The sequence below is a fragment of the Natator depressus genome, chromosome 1 (genome assembly GCF_965152275.1).
Source record: "Natator depressus isolate rNatDep1 chromosome 1, rNatDep2.hap1, whole genome shotgun sequence".
NCBI lineage: Eukaryota > Metazoa > Chordata > Testudines > Cheloniidae > Natator > Natator depressus.
This window is the reverse complement of record NC_134234.1, coordinates 342,749,385-342,772,385: the sequence shown is the minus strand read 5'-3', so window position 1 is coordinate 342,772,385 and position 23,001 is coordinate 342,749,385. Positions and strand designations below refer to the sequence as shown.

The 23,001-nt window shown below is 45.8% G+C and overlaps 1 protein-coding gene across 4 annotated transcripts in view; it reads left to right on the top strand.

The window, feature by feature from the left end:
• The window catches only part of NRF1 (nuclear respiratory factor 1), a 106,791-nt gene that overhangs the window by 36,716 nt on the left and 47,074 nt on the right, over positions 1-23,001 (top strand). For all 4 annotated transcript variants that reach the window (XM_074942734.1, XM_074942731.1, XM_074942732.1 and 1 more), the window contains 5 exons: positions 1,829-1,943; positions 3,825-3,951; positions 5,460-5,600; positions 20,634-20,792; positions 22,089-22,286. In XM_074942734.1, coding sequence (XP_074798835.1) covers positions 1,829-1,943; positions 3,825-3,951; positions 5,460-5,600; positions 20,634-20,792; positions 22,089-22,286 — 740 coding nt within the window. The remainder of the gene's footprint in view (positions 1-1,828; positions 1,944-3,824; positions 3,952-5,459; positions 5,601-20,633; positions 20,793-22,088; positions 22,287-23,001) is intronic.

Below are 23,001 nucleotides of genomic sequence, written 5' to 3'. Positions count from 1 at the left end.
CTTTAGTATTGCCTGCAAACTTTGCCACCTCCCTGTTTAGCCCTTTTTCCAGATCATTTATGAATATGTTGAACAGCACTAGTCCCAGTACAGATACTTGGGGGACCCCGCTATTTACCTCTCTGCATTCTGAAAACTGGCCATTTATCCCTATCCTTTGTTTCCTATTTTTTCATCCATCAGTTTTTTGATCCATGACAGGGCCTTCGCTCTCATCCCATGACTGCTTACTTTGCTTAAGAGGCTTTTGTGAGGGACCCTGTCAATGGCTTTCTGAAAGTCCAAGAACACTATATCCACTGGATCACCATTGTCCACATGTTTGTTGACCCCCTCAATGAATTCTAATAGATTGGTGAGGCATGGTTTCCCTTTACAAAAGCTATGTTGACTCTTCCCCAACCATATTGTGTTCACTGATGTGTCTGATAATTCTGTTCTTTATTATAGTTTCAACCAATTTGCCTGGTACTGAAGTTAGGCTTACTGGCCTATAATTGCCAGGGTCGTGTCTGGAGCCTTTTAAAAAAATTGACGTTACAGTAGCTGTCCTCCAGTCACCTGGTACAGAGGTTGATTTAAGCCATAGGTTACATACCACAGGTAGTAATTCTGCAGTTTCATATTTAAGTTCCATCAGAACTCTTGGGTGAATATCATCTGGTCCTGGTGACTTATTACCAGGAATCCTAGAAATCCGTTTGCCATGGAATTACGTGGAATTTGCTTTTTTTACAGAGAATCTTTAGTTTTACATTTTATGAAAAAATAAGAACATATATTAACTATTAACTACATTTTACTGAAAGTTAGGATGACCATGTTTCCCAAAGTGAAAACGGGACACCATGTGGGGCTGGCCTGAGCCACCGAAGCCAACAGCCTGAGCCCCAGCACCTGGCATCACCTCCCCCGTCCCCCTCCCCAACATTCCTCTGAGCCCCCTGTAGGGTGCATGTCCCACTTTCTTTTGGCAAAACTGGGCATTTGTCCCATTTGCAAACAGGACAAAAGCCCAGTTTTGCCAAAAAAGTTGGGACGTTCAGGACAGGGCTTAAAAAGGGGACTGTCCCAGCCAAAACAGGACGCATGGTCACCCTAGTTCAACTGATACCTATATATAGTGTGGCTGGGGAACTAAAGTTCAGCATTTCATTTTAATTGCAGGAAAATGTGGATTTTTATTTTTATTGGGGAATTTTGTTTTTGTATCACGGAAAAGTAGGATCCATGCTTATTACTGTGTCATTTATTAATTTGTTCCCAAACCTCCTCTGGGACAGTTCCTCAGGTTTGTCACCTTAAAAGATTGGCTGAGGTGTGGGAATCTCCCCCATATCCTTTGCAGTGAAGACAGATGCAAAGTATTCATTTAGCTTTTCCACAATGGCCTAGTTTTCTTTGTGTGTTCCTTTAGCACCCTGATTATCCAGTGGCCCCACTGACTGCAGCACTTGGGTTATTTTTGTAGTTGGGGGAAGACGACAAACAATCCCGAATAGTAATTACATAATTGGGAGGAGAATTCTGTGAAATGAAATATGCAGTGTTCACTGGAGGCCTAACTTTAGGCCTAACAACATGGACAGAGTTTCTTGAAATATCCCTCTGATCCCTGCGGGGAAAGAAGTTTTAGTGTTTTGCAATGAATTCTGGCTACTTTGGTCCAGATGAGGGTAAAAGCCCCATTATTTTATTTATTTATTTATTTATTTATTTGTATTACCTGAGCCTTTCAGAACTTGTTCCAGTTGGCATAATGGTCACTTCTCTATCTTGTACAGTTAATAGATTGTGCGCTGATTCACCGTTTGTGGTTTGTTTCCAGGCCCGGTGGGAATGGCAGCAGCTGCCGCCGTGGCAACAGGTAAAAAACGAAAGCGACCTCATGTGTTTGAGTCCAACCCATCCATCCGCAAGAGGCAGCAGACACGTTTATTACGGTAAGGACCTCTACTGCAGCTGCCTGTGGCTTCTGCATGCTAACAACCATGTCCATTTCTGTTTGTGCCTTTCCAAAACCCATTTGTTGTTGAGGGATCAGGGACTGGCCACATGTTTCTCAGCCGAGGGCATCTTTGGCAATTTGCATGGAACCTGAGGACTGCACTTAATTTGCAAAAATGGATCAGATTGCAGCTGTTCTCTGCTTTAATATGGTAGTGTGACCCACAGAGACTGGAGTCACCATTCTGATAGTATTCACTATTTATTTCTATTCCTGTCTGATCAGAAATTTAGTCCACGTCATCCTAATTACCATCTTGCTTTTTTCCATTTAAATTCTTAACTACTGCTAAAGCCATTATCTTAAGAACCATTGGAGCTGCAATATCCCAGCTCTGGAATGGTATAAACCATTCACCACCATCACGAGGGATGCATCTTTATTCAGTATTTTTATTGTATTATTGAATGGGGCCTCTCACAAGTCTTCCCAATAGTTCCACAAGATGGAAATGAGCTAACGCTTGTCCTTGCACTCCCTCTTCTAGCACGGCTGAGGTGGCACATACCAGAGTGCGTCACATACTGGGTATTTTCAATAAAAATGTCCTGGGTGAAACTTCATTATAGAGGCATCAGCTCTTTCTTCCCTTTTCTGCCACAAATGACTTGGGTAGAACACTGGCAAAGCATGTCAATTCCGTGCATTCTGTCAGTTTGACAATCAGAAGGATTTTGCCATTTTGTCAAAATAGTTAAATAGTCAATGTTTGTCCGCTTAAATCGGTGTGCGAGCCAGATGGGAGCTGGTGCATTGTCTCTGACACTGGAGCTTCTGTATGGTGTCACGTGATGACAGCTTTCAGCAGTACATTCACTGCTGAAGGGGGCTCAAAAATGCCCATTTGAATTGATAACCTTAATGTCGCATAAAGTGGCAACTTACATGGTGAGAACTGCTCTTCCTCCCCTATATAAACTTTCTATGATCCGCTCTAGCAAAGTCACTGCCATTTTCTTGTCAATTCTCTCACATCATTTAAATGTTAATACAAGGAAAGAAGTGGTAAGTATGAGTGTTTCCCCATGGAGGGACCATCCCAAAGGGACTCACTGATATAACAGGTGGCTGAATATACACATTTCCCTTAGCCAGCTGTTGCAATGTCTCTGTTTCTTGCTTACCACGCTTCAGTTATGGTTTTGTGCAGGATTGAAGTACCAGTGAATTATTCAGCATTGTTGTGGGTGCTGAACATAAAATAGTTGGTGTGTGTGTGGGATTCTTTATCTGTAAAATATTTCAAAGTGCTCTGCCTATACATTCTGTATTGTTAGTCAGTGGATGACTGTAGCTTGTTCCTCCCTCTTTGTTAACTGATCATCCACAGGCGTCAGAAGATTAATTTCTCCCCAGTGTTGCATGATTGGTCAAGTGCGTCATGGGGGTTTTCTTGACATCCTATAAGGCATCGAGTGTTGGTCATTGCTAGAGACAAGATTCCCAAACATGATGGGCCCAATGGTTTGATCTGATGTGGCATATCCTCTGTGCCCTTAATTTCACTGCTGAGAGATAAATGTTCATTTCTTTCCTCTCTCTGCTTTGCTTTACTTTACTTTTCTTTTTCATGAACATGTTCCTTGTGAAAACTAGAAATGCCATAGCTGAGCTGTAGTCTGGCAAAAGGGAGCATAGCAGGCCCGTGGGAGCAAAGGGTTGCTTGTGTGGCCACTGTTACTCACCAGGATTTCCTTTCACACCTGCTTTTGGAATGGGCAGTGTCAAGAGGAGGGATTATAATCTGAAGGACAGTGGCTGCAACGGGCCTTAATTTTATCGTCTCCCCTCCCCTTGTTTTCTTCTCCTGTTTCAGGAAGCTCCGCGCCACACTAGATGAATATACCACGAGAGTGGGGCAGCAGGCCATTGTTCTTTGCATATCCCCCTCCAAACCCAATCCTGTTTTTAAAGTGTTTGGTGCTGCACCATTGGAGAATGTGGTAAGTCTCCCTGGGAAGGGGAAAAGGATCTAAGATGAGTTGTTTGCTTTCTGTGCGTGTTTCATCTTGGCTTACAGTTCTTCTAAGAGCCAGTCAGTGGTGTCAGCTTCAGGTTTGAAAAACACATACACCTGGAGCCACAAGATCAAATCCCGGCATAGTGAATAATCTTCCGAATCGGGGCTTTCAGATAAGACCTTAATACTAATGTCCCACCTGCTCCATTTAAATGCTAAAGGTTCCCTGTCACTTCTCATAAAAGAGGAGTTTAGCTTAGTGTTATAGACCAAAATTTCCCCTTTCTCCATTTCTGTGCTGTGAGCTGATTGTGCATCTGGATGCTGCCTTCACCCTAGAGATGGCTGCATTCAGTGCTATTCTGTCTACCATGTGGAGTACTTTGCCTGGGGAGCTATGGAATGAGATCAGGGCTTAGAGCCTGTATTGCTCGCACCAGTGAGGTTTGGGCTAGGCTGAGGTAATATAGGAAGGATCTGACAGTACCACCATGGATAGCTGTCTTGAATGGTCAGGTGCGTGGTGGGAGGAGGGAAGGGATTTAGTGGGACTTCTGGGATCAAAGACGTGCGTGTTGTTACATTGCTCTCATTTAGCTATGATTACGGGATGTTACTTACAGATTTATTTCCCAACCACTGGTATATGTAGCAGTTCTGGGACTTTAATCTTTAGCCACTGGTGCTTCGGCTGGCCAGCAACCCCTCAGCCGGTAGTCCCTGCTGCAGTTCCTCTCAACCCTGAAAGATGAGCGTGCAGATCTGCCTCTGTGCTGAGCTACATACATCACCAAATCTCCTTCCCTATTTCCTGTGACGTGCTATATCTTATGATGCAGCTTGGCTGCTCCAGGCCTTACTCTTGTGGGATCTGGGGTTTGAAGCAACCCAGGCTCCATTGTGTCTTAGGTTAGAGGAGTGTATCCAGTTCAGTAGGAGGCAAGCCGTGCTGGTGCACCTGAGGCTGGATATGCAGTTCATGTAGATACCTGCAGTGGGAGGGTGGGGCCTAAGGGAGTCACTGGCTGGTACTGCTGAGGTCTCAATCTGGCAAACCAGTAATTACCTGGAATAGTTGGAGACCACCAATTTCCAGGACAGTCAGGAAGGACTGGACTCTGCTGGTAAGTAGAAAGGGTTTAAAATCGTCTCGGCTGTCAGTGATTCCAGCCAGCCTCGAATGAGCTTCCTTGAGCCTTGCGGGAAATGAGGGGATCATCCTGATTGCAACAGCACCATTGCTTCCAAACTTTTATTAAAAGCATTCTCATGCCCCCCCCCTTGGTGGTGTTACTTGGAGTTTCATCATTTCTCTTTCATGCAGCCCTGTGGGACCAGTGGGTATTTTTACCTACCAGCTGTGGCATTGTTTGCTCACTCAGTTCTGCAGTGTCTTGGGGACGGTGAACAGCCCCTCCTCCGGTTACCTAGCACCCTTGCCTCTCTTGTTGCTCTTTACCTTGTTTACCTGAGCCTAATGATTCCCCACAGGTGCGCAAGTACAAGAGCATGATCCTGGAAGACCTGGAGTCAGCCCTAGCGGAGCATGCCCCTGCGCCACAAGAGGTTAACTCCGAGCTGCCACCCCTAACCATCGACGGAATTCCTGTCTCGGTGGACAAGATGACCCAGGTAAGCAGCCAAGGAAGGTGGAAACTTAGAAGAAGAAATGAAGAGGCGTTTTAAAGCCTGTTGATTTTGCAGTGGAGTGTATGCCTGCATCCTAAGGGACACTTAATCCCGTCTCTCTGGTGGGACCATAGTGGGCCAGGTAATAGGTGTGAATCTTTATCACTGGTGCTCCTTTCCATATGAAATTGTACAAATCCTAGTGAGGGCTAGAGCACAGATTGCTGGGACTCCTCCCCCACCTTTCCCCGTGGGATCATTGTCGTGCTCCATCAGCTATGAATGGAGGAGCTGTCAGTCCTGCACCTGTATCAGGAAGGTGGCTTATTACTTGTCAGTAGAGTCCCCTTTTAGTTTTCCCCCCTTGACTTAAACTGTGTGCCTTGGTTTTTCTCCTCTCGCTGATGCTGTGGGTGGAAGCAGAAGGAAACCCACTGATAGTTATGTTCCAGGGCAAACCCCACTCTCCCACCTCCAGGGCAGGGGCGAGCTGCTAATTCCTGGTGGTTACAGTGAGTCATCTGCAATAGGGGTCGGGGAGACTCCTCGTCCTCTCATGACCCAGTCCTTGTCTGAGCAGTGTTGCATTGGTGGTCCTATCTCTGGGAGAAAAGGGAAGGGGGCTCTGAAGGAAACGTCCCCTGCGTGGGGAAGGATCAGTAGTCTTGTATAAAAAGAAAAGGAGTACTTGTGGCACCTTAGAGACTAACCAATTTATTTGAGCATAAGCTTTCATGAGCTACAGCTCACTTCATCGTGTAAATCTGCTCTCTCCCTTGGTGGTGGCAGGGACAGGAGAGGAGGGAAGGGTGCGACAAACACTCTGTAAAGGAGCTAAGTAAAAGGCTCTGCATGTGCTCATCTAGGCAGATTGATCTATCAAAACAAATCGCAAATGCCCAGACCCAGCTCTGCACTGGGAGGCAGAAACTCAGAGAGGAACATGAGTGAGTGAGACTTGGGGTGAGGGTGGTCAGCAAGTTAGATATGGGTTTATCGTGTGATACGTCAGCAGAAGGTCAGAGTGCTTTGGGAGAAGAGTTGTTGGCGCAGAGAGTGGTCGGAGCAGTGAAGAGGAAGGTTTTCACCTCAACAGTGGTGACATTGTGAGGAAGAGACAGAGAAGAAATTGGTGCTAGTGGAGCAGAGGGAAAGGAGATTATAGAGAGATGAGGTTGACTAGAGGAAATCCACGATTTGCAGCTATTGCAGTGAGGTGGAAATGTCAAGAAGCTTTCCCTCTTTTTGCTGCAGGATGTAGGCACACACATAAAAATAGCTGCTATTAAAAAGAAAAATTTTTGTCCAGTCAACTCGATGGCCGTTAGTGTTGCATTTCATCATCAGAACAATATAAAAATGTCAACTTTCATTCTAGTAAACCGCCCACATGGATTTTCTACACGGAAGGTATTTAATTTTTATGCTAGTGTTGGAAATGAGAGCAACACTTCAAATTCAAGAGTTGTTTAAGTTTTACCCCCTAACTCTCCAAACATGGTTAGACAACCTCAGCTCTTTAATCTGTACTTTCTGTTTAAAAAAAACTTCTTGTGTTAAATCTAAAATATAAGCAGTTCTGTTTCCTCTAGGTATGAAGTGGCCTTGGCTGTTAAGAAAATTCTGTGGTTTTGAAACAATTATTCTATGCACAGATCTGGCCGAGGCAGGTGGGGTGTTGACTGCTCTGTGTTGCCATGTGTGAGATGTGACTTTGATTTCAGGTTCTTTGTGCTTAGTCTTCTGGCTCAGAACTTATTCGCTGTTAAGGTGGCACCTTGTGAGTCCTTCTGCAAAAGCTCCTTTGGCTGATCTGTTAGCACGGTTGATGATTTCCTAAATCAGATTGCTAGCTTTTCAGAGGGAGGGGCCTTTCTTACTATGTGTTTGTACAGTACCCTGCACAAGGGGTCCCAGATCCTAAACAGGGTTCAGTAGGCACTCACTGCTATCGCAGTATAAATAATGAGGAGTACATGTACAGAGGGGATTGCTGACTGCTCCAGTGCACTCTGCTGCTAACCTTCCCTAATCTCTCTGCCCCTCCTCTTTCTATTAGTGGTGGAGCAGTTGTATTCTGGCGTTCTCTATTGGAGCAGCATTCTCTGGCAATAAGTATGCAAACTGTTGATGCAACAGTAAAGTAACTTACAAGGCACCTTATTTTGAGATCTCTTGTACCCATCATGCTTAAGTAACTGCCTAATTAGGAATATCTTTCTTGCTGGAACGATACTTTTTGTATAAACAGCTTTATTGCAATGGTGTTGAATTTCTCCCAAGCTGTAGACAGTTGTAGCTCTTGCACTTGTACCCTCATCCCCATAGACTGATAGAAGTGTCAGACTGGAGGGGTCCTCGAGAGGCCATCTTGTTCAGGCCCCAGCACTCAAGGCAGGACTAGGTAATAAATACCATTCTCTGTTTGTTGTGGATAGTGCGCAAATCATCTGTCTGCGGACAGGTGGTCACGTTGATGCTCTTGTCTCTGCTTTCCCATCTGTAAAATGGGGGTGACTTCATAAATCAGGAATGGGCAACTTAATGGAAGTAGAGAGCCACACGATCCACTGAAGCTCTTTGGCAGGCCAAAGGGGTAATGCAGGGGGAGTGTCGGGTCCTGCCTTGGGCCTGTGATACAATGGTGGAGGGGGGTGAGGCCTGGGGGGTGGGGTTGGAGAACAAGCCCACCCTGAAGTCATCCCTCCGCAGCAGCTCCTATCCTGTGGTACTGTCCCAACTCCCTGCTCTGGCTCATTGGTTCTTGCAATAGCGTGCAAGTGAAGCGTTCCCCGCACAACACCCTACACCCTTCCTGGTGCCTCTGAATCACCTGCCCCGAGCTGGGCTGTGGCAGGCTAAATAAAATGATCTGGTGGGCCGCCAGGTGCTCATCACTGTCCTAAACATTTATAAAATACTTCGAGAGCCTTGGATGGGAGAGGGCCACACAAGGACAAAGTATTATTAAATATTGCCAGGGCTACAAACTCTCCGTGGGATCTGAAAATCCACCTGTGGTCTTTCTGCCTGTTAAAGTTAACAAAGATGCTACATTTGGATCACAGCTGACCATTTTGTTAATGAGGGAGTCTCCCTAGCTTATAGCTGTACAGCCCCTGCAGGGCTAAGAGAAGTAAACACTTACTTCAGTAAAACCTGAGATAGCACTTGGACACTGCAGGGAGCAGAGATGTTGGCTAAAATGGTGCCACATTTTCAGAGTCACTTTTCTGACCACAATGGCACTTAAGAGTTATAAATAGGTAATTTTAAAGCACAACAATTCTGCAGTGAGCCCTTTGTTCAGGGCTCTGCATCTCACTTGGGAGAGCGGAAGATACTACTAGCCCTAAATCAGTGCAAAGAATGAAGCATCTTGCCTGGCTAGTGATGCCCTCAAACATTGTAGCAGAAATCTTGATCCCCAGAATGCCCAGCTGAGCAAATATAAAGCTTTTCAGTTCATGGCTGATAATTTTTACATGGCTCAATATATTCTTTTCACAGTGTTTGCCTTCATCAGCTAACATGAGAATTTAGCCTTTTTCAATTCTTGTTTGTGACTGGAGATTACAAAGCCTGGAGGAAAGCAGAAAAATTTAAAAATATATATTGGGCATCTCAATTAAGGAGCACGTCACTACGAACAGAAAAATGAGGCTTTGGCTTTGAACAGCTGCAGGTCTCATTGGACAGGTGTTAGAAGTGTTAGGTTTAGCTCACTGAAGAGGAGATGAAAATAATTCTCCTCCTTTTAATTGCCTTGCTTCTTTGGAGGTCTTGGGGGAAATAAAACCTTCCGTAGGTTGAGTAAAGGTGTTTCCATGGATTTGCAGATGGGGAGCACTGCCCACCTGTGCTGTGTGTGAAAAATGTGTGCAGTGGGGTCTGATTCTTAAGCCCTTACTCAGGGGAATCTCCCATTGTAGTCAATGGGCATTTTGACGAAGGACTTCAGAACAGCCCAGTCAGGAGCTTGATGGCTAGTAGCTTATCCATGTCTTTATCTGAACGCAGTGGGTGAACACTGAGTCGTATTTTGTACTCTGCTCTGCATATATAAATCTCAGGAAGTTGCTGGATGTTGCTTTACACCTTCCTGAATGTAAAATTTGTCTCTTAACCTGACCTTCCTTCCTTTGTTTTAACGTCTGCATATGACTTTGATGCAAAGATGACTCCACCCCACCCCAGTTCCCCCAAAAAAGGAAATTGAAAGGTGTTTGTTTCACTGATGTGGGTCAGCATCTAGGCACCAAACCAGTTTACTGTTAGGCACTGAACAGTTATGTTGGGGAAATTAGTCAGTCAGTTGTGGTGAGTATATCATGGAGAGGGAGGGGGTTTGAAGCACACCTTTAACCGTGCATGCCAGCATTGAGAAAGCATCCTAACATTGGAGGCTCAGGGTTTGTTCTTGTGCCTGGTTTGCAGCATCCTGATGCAATGAAGTTGCTATATGCAGCATTCAGAGGACTTCTCAACCTCGTGTGCTGCTACAGGTGGAATGGGAGGTCGTGAGCGTCAAGGGTCGGTGATACTGTATGCTCTCCTGCCTGGAGGGTGCACCACACTTCAGGCTGTGCAGGAGCTCAGCAAATGGTTAACAATTCGGATTTCTTTATGTTTCTTATTTTTCACCTGACCAAGGTGAGTGAGGGGGAGGGAGACGGCTCATGTAAGAGTAAAATGCAAGATTAAAGAATTTGTGAATGGGTGAGGTCAGTTAATCGAAGGATCTGATTGAGCCTCTTCTGCACTGTGTGTTCTGCCTACTCTCTTGTCCCAATCTCTGCTCCTCAGCTCTGAATCATTGTACAATATTGCATGAGTTTCTCTGCTTTGAGCACTCCTAGTGTTCCCACTGTACCTCTGGCTACGGGTAGGGACAATATTATTACATAGAGACTTGCCTCTGGTGCTGGGGGGTGCTAGCCTGCTGCATTTACCTGGGTTCCATCCTGTCCAGTGCTAGGTGCCTTCAGCTCCCATTGAGATCTGTGAGATCAGGCCCCGTCTCTCATTTTTGCTTCAACAAATGATTAAATTTGGCCCAGCTTCTCTCCCAGCCTGGCCTGTCTGAAGTGCCAGCAGTGGTGAGGCCTGAAGAGGGGTTCCAGAAGGGCAAGATGAGCTTTGTAAAAAGGCAATTCATTATGGTGAATTTGTTGCTACCTACCTTGGCCGATGTCCCATTTTTTAATCTGCTGCTGCAGATAAAATATTATTGGATCATTCAGTCTAAAATCTGCTGCTGCAGAAGGCAGCTCTCTCATGTGTTAGGTAGGATGGACACGAGATCACAGAACCCCCGTGTTCCACTCTGGTTACTGCTTCATCTGCAATCACCTGCTTCACCATTCAGGTACGATTCAAGAGTATGAATTGTCTAGACTTGGCTTAATCCACCTATGCCCCATTGCAGCTGTTGCAGATGGCTGGTGTTCTCCCGAGAGGGAATTTCTGGGGGCCCTTGGAAGGCTGTTCTTCACAGAAGGTGCTCTGTTCTGGAAGCTGCTTCCCTTAGCAGACTGTCAGAGTTCAGGCCTGGCTGTTATTCGATGCATCTTGCACTTTGCCCTGTTGCTTCTAGTGTTTCTGTGTCTCTGCAGTTGGGTGCATCTTGGTTTTTTGGAGGCTGAGGATAGTTAAGATCAGGATTAACTAATTATCTTTAAGGGTTCATCTTACTGTTTGTCCTTAGAAGACCCCAGGTGCCCTAGCTAAGGGCACCCAATAAACGTTTCTAACAGTATCGTGTACAGACCTTGCCTTGTCGCTCACGCGAGCTCTTTTCCAAGCTGATGGACTGAGGAGATCGGAATGAATCTTTATTTTTATAAGTGACTTGATTTTGCCAGGGTTTCCCTTTTTGTGTGGTGGTGGTGGGGTTTGTGAGGGTCTGAGGGCTCCGAGTTCAGCATACTGTGCTGATTCCCTCCCAGATGCTGCACACTTCGGCGAGACGGGGCTCTGCATCTCAGAACGGTAGCCCATTTTAGGCTTTTGTGAGCAGGTGGGATGAGGGGGGCAGTGCTTGTTGTGATGCTAATTAGAGAGGCCCTCGCGCTCGAGCAGGTTATAATGCTGTGCCGCTGCTGTTGATTGTTTCCCTGGCGGATTAGAGGCAAACCCTCCTTAACAAGTGCCTTGAGTCTCTGAACTCCTGAGGACCAGTAATGACTCCATCTGGTAACAAGGAGCACAGCTTGCAGCTTGGAGTTTGGGGAAGGAGCTTTTGACAACGAAATTCCATTCACACTCATGATTTTTTAATAATTAGTGTTGCGATAATGCTTCTTGCCCAAGCATCTCAGAACACTTCACAGCATGGGCATGGCCCCTGTTTTGTCAATGGGGAGGCTGTGGCACAGAAAGGTTAGGCCACACAGCAGGCAGCATTCTAGAGGGCAGGGCTTGGGGTGGGAGGGAGGAGACCTGGGTGTGTCTGCTAGCGACTCCCTGCGTGACCTTGAGCAAATCATTTAACCTCTCTGGGCCTCACTTTCCCCATTTCTACCTTGGGGGTAGTCACCTTGAGATGAAAGTAGCTATAGAAATGCAGGTGGTATGTATTGCCCTGGGCTTAATACGGAATTTGTGGGGAGGGCACTACTTTGAGTGCTGGTCCCGAGGGATATTCGCTGTGGATGCACGTGCCTCAGACCGGAAGATTCTTCACTAGCAATGTCCATTGGTCTGCGCCTGCACAGTGTTGTGCTCCAAACGAAGCGCATAAAGGGCGGCACGGACCGACCACCTCTCCAGTTCCATTCTACCACTTGTGGTCTGAGATGGAATTCCACAGTGCCCGCAGCTTGGCTGGTGTTCCTGCTGTCTATTCAGGGATTATTGTAAATAGTTTTATTTTAGTGTAGTTAGTTTAGCAGTGTAGCTAGTTAGATTAGTGTTTGGGTTAGGAGGTGTTCCTCCTTCTTGCTCATCTGCACCGTTTGGGTTACTCATTATGCCCCAAATCCTGGGCTTTAAGTCCTACGTGGCCTGCCTCTGGGTTTTCCTGGTCAGTGATCCCCACTCCTCCTGCCTGTACTGCCTTGGAGAATCTCATATTCCATCTGAGTGTGAGATTTGTTGTTCCTTCCCACCTTGTACATGACAATCTCAAGAATTTCGGCTTAGGCATGTGGGGAGCTTTCTATGAGGCCAAAGCTTGACCCAGTGGCTTCTGACCCCCATATATGTTGCCAGGATCCATCCACTAGCACCTCTCTGGACCCATCACTTCACAGATCATAAAAGTCCAGATCTAAAGACTCTAGCATGCATGAATGGGAAGAGGGTAAAGGAAAGCACCCTCATGAGAAATGGGAGAAATCCCCGTCTAACCCTCTGCCTACCCTACCCCCTCTAAGTCAGGTGAGACTCGGTACCCCGGTACAGGTGTCTGCATCTCCCGGGGAGTGTGTGCGGGTATCAGCTGTACCGAGAGTCAGGCATGCCCATAGACTGCTGCCTAAGTGAGGGACAGGTCCAGCTCTATCATCAGTGAAGGAGAGGAGAGGATAGTGATTTCATACCACAAGCAGAGAAGGAACTTAATGGTACCAACACCTACCTTCCAACCCAAGCCTGTGCTGTCGGCTCCATCTATGCACAGAAGCCCCTCTTGCTCTTCTGGACCCAGCTATGCTATTCTTGAGGAACCTAGAGGTTAATACTAACCCAGAGTCACCGCTACTCTCAGATCCGGTAATCTCCAGAGAGGTACCTACACTGGCCACTCACTGGTCCCTTCCACTGTGGTATCGAGCTGCCAGAACCGACAGTGTACCACTCATGCATGCATGCCAGCCACTTGCTGTGGCACCACTAGACAGGCAGTTCCGTCCACTTCGCCCATAGATTCCAATGACTCGTATTCCTCTGGCAGGATTGATGCACCGGTCATTCTGACAGTCCCGAGTTGTGCCATTAGCCCTGATAGGGGTTCCAGAGCCTCATTTGCACTCTGTTACCTCCACAAGACATATCTTCAGCCCTGGGACGAGTGGCACCCTATTGGGACAACTTCCATACCCATATGACCCCACACCATGTCCCTGTTAGGGTTCTTGGGATCCTTACTTTAGACCCCCTGGCTACAGAAGATGGGAGCAAGAATGCCAGCAGAGATCACTTTGTGGGGAAGAGTATCAGCCCCTGGAGCACTGTAAGGATCAGGAGCAGCCCAACCAGCAAGAACCCTCTCTTCCGCCGGTGGCTTGTTCTTGTCTCCTGAGGAGGTGGTGGTGCCAGCCTTACCTTTGCTGTCTGAGGATTATAAACAGCTCCAGGACCTCCTGAAGAGGATTGTGGTGGCTTTACAGATCTCACTGAAGGAAGTCTAGGACCCTACTCAGAAGTAAGGTGTGGCGGCTCAGCTGAAACGTGATATTCCACACTTAGTCCAGCAACATTGCGTTGTACACCGGGAAGACTTGGGGATTTCCGATGCATGGAAAGAGGTCAAGCTGATAAGAGACATTGAAACCCTAATGAGGACTGTCTACATGGTGTTCTGTCGGTCATCCAGGAGAAAATGCAAATTTCAGGAAATAGTGGATGCTTCTGAATGTGAGTCAGTAGCTTTCAGCCCACTCAATAAAGTGCACTGGTTATCTAGACACTTTGCACTTCAAGCAATTATTCTCAACTATAATCCTCTTCTGGAATATTTTGAGCAAGACAAAGATACTAATCCAGTTTCTAAATACTGCCACAAAAAGCTGAATACCATGGAATATCGAATAACATTAGAAGTTTTGAATGATGTTTTGTTGGAGCTGGCTTCACTATCCCCGCTGCTCCAGAAGCGGGGCCTTAAACCTCTTGAAGCATTTCACCTTGTCTGAGGTAAACTGAACAAGATCAGGAGACAGTACCTTGGAGATTCAGTCTTATGGAGTGACAAAGTTAAGTCTCTCTTAGATATGAGCTCTCAAGAAAATAATGAAATTGGTACCAATTCCATAATAACTTTCATAAACATCTTGTGTGCACATTTGGCAGACAGGATTCCAGAGGATGAAGTCCAGGAGTGGTCCGCTTTTGATTGTGCAGCAATAGTTACGTGTGACTTCAATTTTGGAATTCATCAGGTCAAATCCCTATGTTCAAAATACAAAGACTTTCTTGCCGAAGAGATTGTTATAGTCAGTCAGTAGAATGACTTCAAGTTTGCAGTAGCCGAAAGGCTCAAAAGCCAATTGGTTTTAAGTTTCCCAGATATGGTGACATTTGCTCACCAGAATGAACAGTTTCAGGATCTTGCAAAGTTGATGGATATTGGAGGAACATTCCTAGCATCAAGTGCAGACTGTGAGCTTGGCTTTAGCTTAATGAACACTCTAAAAAACAAACTACGGAATCGTTTACAGGTAGATCATTTGGACATGCTGATGTGTATTAAGAGTTACCAGCTGGATGGAGGACTGATAGATCTGGACAGAGTTTATATTGAATGGGCAAATTAAAAAGATCGCAGGAAAAACAGTAAGGTTAGTTTAGCACTCTTTGACATTTCGACCAATAAGGAAATTAAAATGCATTTGTAATTACATATCTTATTCTTGGCTGATAATCATTTATTGATATTTTTTAGGAAAATTTTAAATTTAAAACACAAACTCTTGTTTTTCTTTTTTTACTTATGATGTCTCTATCTGAAAACCCATGTAAATTGATATAATGGCATACTTCTTAAATTGTCTTTATTATATGTTTATCAAAATCTTTTCAGACGTGTATAGAATGAAAGGTGAAAGTGGACACCAACGGGCAGAAGCCTATGGACTGATGATGATCATGATTAAAAATATGTGCTTGATATATGCTCATGATTGTCTATAAAAAGGATCATAAAGTGTAATGCTTAAAACTAACTTCTGCTTCATGAAGAATGGTTAAATTTCCTTTTTCTAAGTATTTAAAAATGACATTTATAAAATAACGTGTAAAACTATTATTATCACAAATTGTAAATTAAAACTTTTTAAATGTATAAGCATTTTACTCGCTTGTGCACATTTGCCTCATCGCGCACAAATTTGAACTCTGCTTCAAAAATTTGCACAGAAGAAATTTTTTGCGCACACGGCCTGTCAAAAATTAGAGGGAACATTGCCCAGGAGACTCCAGAGGTTACAGCACAGCAGGCAGAAAGCCCTGCCATCGGTTCCTCCTCATCCACATCCCCTGCCAAGAAGCCGTTTCGACAGGACATTTGAGAGCCGCCAACCAATCTCCACGCAGCCAGACGCCCCCCACTCACTTTGGTGGCCACCTGTTCTATTCCTTCGCAACCTGGCAACATATTACTTCAGAAATTTAGGTCTCGGAGATCATGTACACATTCCTCTTCACGGATGCCTCTCACAAGAGGCTTCTCAGACAGGAGGGAGAGACTCGCTTCTTCAGCTGAAGCTGGAGAGCCAGTCCCTCATCGCAGGGGGAAGGGTTTCTGTTTGAGATACTTCCTCATTCCCAAGAAGGGTGGATGGAGACCCATCCTGGATCTCAGGCAACTGAATGTCTCCTTCGGTTGTTGGAGATTCAAGATGACCATCTTGGCTTCTGTAATCCCATCCCTCAACAAAAGTGACTGGTTTGCAGTTCCTGATTTAAAAGGATGCCTGTTTTCATTAGGCATTCACCTGGTTCACAGGCGGTTTCTAACCTTGATGGTGGGCCTAGAGCATTACCAGTGCAGAGTCCGTCCTTTTGGTCTCTCGGCAGCCCTGAGAACACTCACAAAGATGCTTTTAGTGGCAGTGATGGACCTGCATTGCAACCCAACATCCACCTACCTTGACAACTTGTTGCTCATGGGATGGCCATCTTAGGGAGTTCAATTGACAGGATGCTCATACTCAGTCTTGCACAATCCTTAGGGCTTCATGTGAGCCCAGAAAAGTCCGCTTTAACCCCAAAGCAGATTATAGAATATATTGAAGTGACTATGGATTCAACTTCAGTCAAAACTTACTTACCTCAGAACAGGGACCACCTTGCCCAACTCCAACTGAGCCCCCAGCTGACAGCTCGCTCCTCTCTGGTTCTTCTAGGCCACAGGGCCGCCTGCACCTATGTAACATCCTTCACAAGGCTCCATAGTCATCGCCTTCAGGTGTGACTACACATGGTTTAAGCTCTGAACAGACAAGTGTGTCACGTTCCCTCAGAGCTTTCTGTCTTCTCTTGCCTGGTGAGAAAACAAGATATCTGTGTGTAGGGGTTCCCTTCATTCCCCTTCCACCCACAAAGAAGCTACTTATGTACCCTTCATTACTGGGTTGGAGAATATACATGGACAACCAAGTGGCAATCTGCTTGAACTTTGAGCGTGCACAAGACTTGCAAAGGTTTCCGCCATTCATACATTTCCATCACGTTCCAGTCACGTTGAACATCATGACGATGGTGTTCTACATAAAGAAGTAGGGAGGAGCAGGATCCGCCCCTCTTTACATAAAGGCAGTCAAGCTCCAGAATTGGAGTATCTGACATCATATCTCTCACTTTCAACAGTGCACCTTCCTGGAATAATGAACACCTTAGTAAACAGCCTCGGTAGTCACTTCCACAGATGCCACAAGTGGGAACAGCAAAACTCAGTGGTACAGAACATCTTCCAGCAGCAGGACTCTCTAGGCAGGGACCTCTTTGTACCCCAGGTAAACAAGAAGTGTCCAGCTTGGGACTCCGTTGCTGCTCAAGGGCACAATTCCAGAGGAGACGCATTTCTCGTTACGTGGTCAGTGCCATTAAGGTATACTTTCCCATCCATCCCACTCTAACCACGAGTCCTGAACAAGGTAAAGCAGGACAAATGGGCAGTGGATCATATTGGCTCCTTGGTGAGTGAGACAGTTTTGGTTCATCAGAATCCTCCAGATGTCCACACACCCATGTATCCACTTAAAATAGTTGCCAAACCTTCTGACTTGAGACAAAAGCAACACCGTCTATCCCAGCCCAGCTTCTCTCCACCTCACAACCTGGTATTTGGATGGGCAATGAGAGAGGTCGTGCTCCAAGGAAGTCCAGTTCATCCTCAGCAACAGCAGAAAGGCTTCCGCAAGAAAATTCTGTGCTGCCAAATGAAAGAGATTCTCCATCTGGTGCTAACGCTGCCAGATACCTCCATTGGACTCTTACATTCCTATCATCTTGGACCATCTCTTCCTAAAGTCTTCAGGTTTGTCCATTAAATTGCTGCCAGGTACACACACAACAGCCAACTCTTTCCATCCTCTCTTAGGGAACTGCTGAATATTCACCCATCCTACAAACGTGAAATTTCTGAGAGGTCTTGTCAGAACCTTTCCTCCAGTATTGGTGCCAACTCCTAATTGGGACCTTTAATTTAGTGCTGTCAACATTTATGAATCCGCCACTTAAGTTCTTGGCATCCTGCATCCTTCTCCATCGATCCATCAAAGTAGCCTTTCTAATGGCAATCACTTCCACTAGGAGAGAAGGGAAGTTTGCAGCTCTTATGTAGGCCCTCCTTACACAGTATTCCATAAGCATAAAATGTCCCTAAGGTTACATCCCAAACCCATCCCAAAAGTTCCCTCTGAATTCCATCTTAATCTGTCTATCCCTATACCGGTATTCTACCCAAAATCTCATGCCACCAAGGAGGACAGGACACTTCATTCTCTGGATGTTCATAGAGCTTTGGCTTTCTACCTGCAGAGGACGAAGCCCTTTCAAAAATCCCAGAAACAATTCATCTCCTTCAATGAGCAGATGAAAGGGGAGGCAATTTGATCACACAGGCTCTCAAAATGGATTTCAGGCTGCATTCTGCTATGTTATGAACTGATGGAAACTCCTCCTCAGGGTGTGAGGGCACACTCGACTAGAGCACATGCTGCCTCTGTAGTTTCTCTTCAAGGCATACCTCTGGTACAAATCTGTAGAGTGGTGACAATGGGGCTCTTTGCACACCTTTACTAGGCACTATGCCCAGGCTTCTTCAGCAGATGCATCCTTTGGCACAGTGGTCCTGGGATCAATGGTGCAGCATGGGTCCCTTGCACCTTCCTTCTCCATGAGCACTTCTTGTGAATCACCCATGGCGAATACTTGTGAGGACAAGCACGCAAAGAAAGGAATGTTACTTACCTTATGGTGACTGAAGTTCTTCAAGATGTTTGGTCCCCATGGGTACTCCATGACCCCCCTCCTTCCCCTCTGCTTCGGATCCTTCTGAGTTGATTTGCGGTAGAGTTGGAACTGGAGAGGCAGTCTGTCCCCGCCATCCCGTATGCCTTTGCTTCGGAGTATGAGGAGGTTCAGGGTGCAGGCGCGGCGCAACAGACGCTGTTAGAGAATAATCTTCTGGTCTCAGGTCCTTGGAGTGCATGCACATCCACAGTGAATACTCATAGGGAACGTACATCTCGAAGAACTCCATTACAGTAAGGTAAGTCACCTTCCTTTCACAGTGTCCTGTCAGTCTGAAGTACTCCCCTCTCTCTGGTGTTGGTGCAGGATGTTGTTTGAAGGGTTTAGGATGCAGTTACAAGCAACTTTGAGATGCAGTTGCTTAAAATACCCTGAAAAGGGAACTTACAGGTCAGCTGACTTGCAAACATGTTCCCTCCTGTTAGCTTGCAGTTTGATGCTGAGGTGCCTAATACATAGACTGGTGTGTCTGAGGTCATGCAGGCAGCAGCGCATTTGGAAGAGGCCCATGCTCTTGTGACAGAGAATTGGAACTACTTGATAGTTGTCTAGTGGGGTAAACAATGTCTCTGTTGCTAATTGGAATTCTTGTCATGACTGTAACCAGCAGCAAATGATTCCTCTTCCCTGAGCTTCCTAGTACTGCAGGCTCTTGGGGTTGGTGCTGCAGGATCATCAGCCCCCAGGTAATACAAGACTAGTTGCATCCAGGAATTCTGGTGGCAACTGTGAGAGCGAAGTTCAAATGGTTTGCCACCAGAGTCACCCAAGGTTATGTGGGGTGAGGGGAAGAGGGAGGAAGAATGTTCTAGTCTTAAATTAGCCTGTTTCTCTGAGAAACATCTGACACTTGGGTGTCACAGTGATCAGCATTACTTAGATTGCAAGCTCTCTGGGGTAGGGACTGTCTTTTTGTTCTGTGTTTGTATAGCACCCTGCACAGTGGGGTCTAGGTCCTACAGTGGTAATATAAATCATAATAATTAATATGATCTAAAAACATACTGCTAGATGTGCAGAATTCATGATAATGCTAGTAGTAAGTCATGTTCTTGTTAATATGTCTTTGTGGTGTTTTCTGGTCTGCAAATCTCTCTCAAAATATTTTCTCGTGATAGTAATGCTTTTGTCTCAGCTGAAACATCATCATCCCACTCTTTACCCTTTCCCATAATGTTCTCGAAAACATCAGCCTGACACATCTCCTCCTCTCTTTCTTTGACAAAAGATGTTTTCTTATGGAAAATCATTCAGAGATGATTATTTTTTTTCAGATGGAGCATGAAAAAAAAGAACCTTCTTACACAGAGCTGTCCAGCAGTTCTAGCAATGGGGGAATGCCTCCTGTTCCTGCTGTGACTTCTCCTATGGGTGGTATTTGATAGCAGGGCTTGTTGAATCCCTGCTGTCTTTGTGACACCCCTGTACAATGTATACCATACAAGATATGCAGAACAGCTACATTCAAGTTGCTGTTAGAGCATTAGCTTTGCATTTCCTCGCGGATTTTAACTGGGCTGGCTGGTTCTCATCACTGTAGTATATGAACCTTAACGTTGCAGTAATATAGGGTGTGTTACTTTTATTATTCTAATTGGCTGACTTACGTCTGTCGCTGTCCCACGACCTAACAGTGAGCTGTTTTTCAACTCTGACTGGGGATGAGGTGAAGAGGGATTCATCACATGCTTTCAGGTGTGCTCAGGGCTGTTCCAGTGAGTAGTTTTAGTCTGATCATTTCCAGGTGAAAACCCAACCTAGTAATTTATAAAACTAACTTTAAACCCCCCAAAGAAAGTGGGATTTCCAGTTTTAACCCTCTTGTGCTGTTGGTTTCAGGCACAGTTGCGAGCATTCATCCCCGAAATGCTGAAGTACTCAACAGGTCGTGGGAAGCCGGGCTGGGGGAAGGAAAGCTGCAAACCCATTTGGTGGCCTGAGGATATTCCATGGGCAAACGTTCGCAGTGACGTCCGTACAGAGGAGCAGAAACAGAGGGTGTGTGTTGTATTGTTACTAACCCTTCAGGGCAGTCACTGGAGTTTGGGAGTGGGTTGTGATGTTATGAGCCTCCCTCTTGTGTGACGGAAAGAACAGGTAGGTCATAAACTTCCCTGGTTCCATGCCATGTTTAAAAGTTTGTGCCCAAATCATATGGGATAGCTCTTCCTCCCCATTTCCATATCTTGACTGGATGTCCCCCAGTTCCACATGACAACCATCCATCTGCCCCTTTGTTCCCACCCTGGAGGGTTGACCCCCAGCTTAATCCAAGGGGTGCAGCGGGCAGAGGAGAGCAGTGAAGGTGGTGAAAGAGGCGTAATCCTGGATCCACTCTGACTCCCTATTGCTAGTTTGCACTCTGGAATTTTTAACCTTGCCTCTCTTCTCCTTACCCACCACAGGAGTTGGGGGCAACTCCTAATCCATTTGGCCACAGTAGCAGCTCATGAATACAAGCTTAAGAAGTGGCTCGCTGGCCCAAGCTGTGTCTCTGTTCTCCCAAACACGCAGTTCAGCTGCTAGACAGCACACATCCCAGGCCCACAGAGAGCAACCAGAGGTTGTCACCCCACCTCACCAAGCAGAGCAATGTGTGCCCTTCCTTTAAGTGAGAGAACAGGGATGGTGGGGCAGTCAGGGGTGAGTGGGGAGAAAGAGGAAATGTGAAAAGGATGAGAGAGTGCAGACAGAAAAAGGGACACGTCAACTATGTCAGGATGTTGCAGGGAGCTAAGGAGGAGTGGGAGATACCTGTCTACCCAACCATCACAAAGGGACATTACAAATGTTGTGAATCTCAGGATCAAATCCTTGCACAGATTGCAGCTGTCCCTTGCCGGGGGCGGCCTGGTTGAGCCAGGATTTATGGTATCAGAGGCCACCCTTTGCTTGATCATCTTTTTTTAAAGGTTTTGTTTTTTTCACTCCTAGTTAAGCTCCCTGACAGTTTGAAACAGACCCATTTCACTAGAGAGATTTCCTCCATCCCATGGTCATACAGACTTGTTCTGTAAAGTGGCACGTGGATGCAGGCTATACACATGCTGGCTTGCTTCTGTAGGGTGGCTCATGAACCGTGGGGCTTGGAGGTATGGAGGGGGCTGGGTGTTTTCTGGGAGGATTTTGTTTTTATTTTGAAAAAAAAAATTGATTAAAAAATAGCCCTGAAAAAAGCCAACTAAAGATTTATATGGTTCAGATCCCAGGAGAATGAATGCAGGGGGAATTGCTGAATGGAAATGCTGCTTTGCACTGTTCTTTTAATGTTACTATTTTCTTTTTCCCTGTTAGGTGTCCTGGACCCAGGCATTGCGGACTATTGTGAAGAACTGCTACAAACAGCATGGGCGTGAAGACCTACTCTATGCCTTTGAGGATCAACAGACACAGCAGCAGACCGCAGCTACGCATAGTATAGCGCATCTGGTCCCATCACAGACGGTCGTACAGACCTTCAGTAACCCTGATGGCACTGTCTCCCTTATCCAGGTGAGCAGAGCCCACTTGTCCCTTCACACACACTGTATTAAGTGGCCATGTCTGGCAGAAGTTTTTAACTATACACCTTTGGCTGTTGGCTTAACCTGTATGTTTCAGGAATCTCAGGTCTGTCTATCTTAGGTACTTATGTGGCCTCCATTACCATCGTATGTGAGTTAATCTCACAATGGAAAGAGCAATACATTCATCCTTATAACACCCTGGTTATGTCCATTTTACAGAGAGGGAACTGAGGCATAGACTGCTTCTTTCATGCTGACTCCAGATATTGTATTACACATGTCTCCTCTCCAGCAAACAACTTTTCCGGAGTATCATTGCACATACGGCTATCTGACCCCTGCAATAAAAACAAGACCGGATTTTCTGCACAATGCTTTAGGAGTTTAGGCAGTGTTCATAGTACTTGAAGTAGTGGTACCCACCACCCATGCTTAAACCAACTCCACCCACTTGAGATGTTGAAACAAGATGCCATTTACAGTAAATTGTGCATGTCTTTATTATATAAGAGTCTTAAAGCAAAACGCACACAACTGCAAACACCTCTCAGTGCTGTTGTTTCAAGCTGTCTGCAGGTACACATCACTGCATTGGTTGATGCTTGTTTCATGTTTTGATGGCTATGCTCACAGCTGTGAGGACTAGGGATTGGAGTATTTTTAAACGAAAGCTTAGGCTTGGTCTGCACCTAAAACTTAGG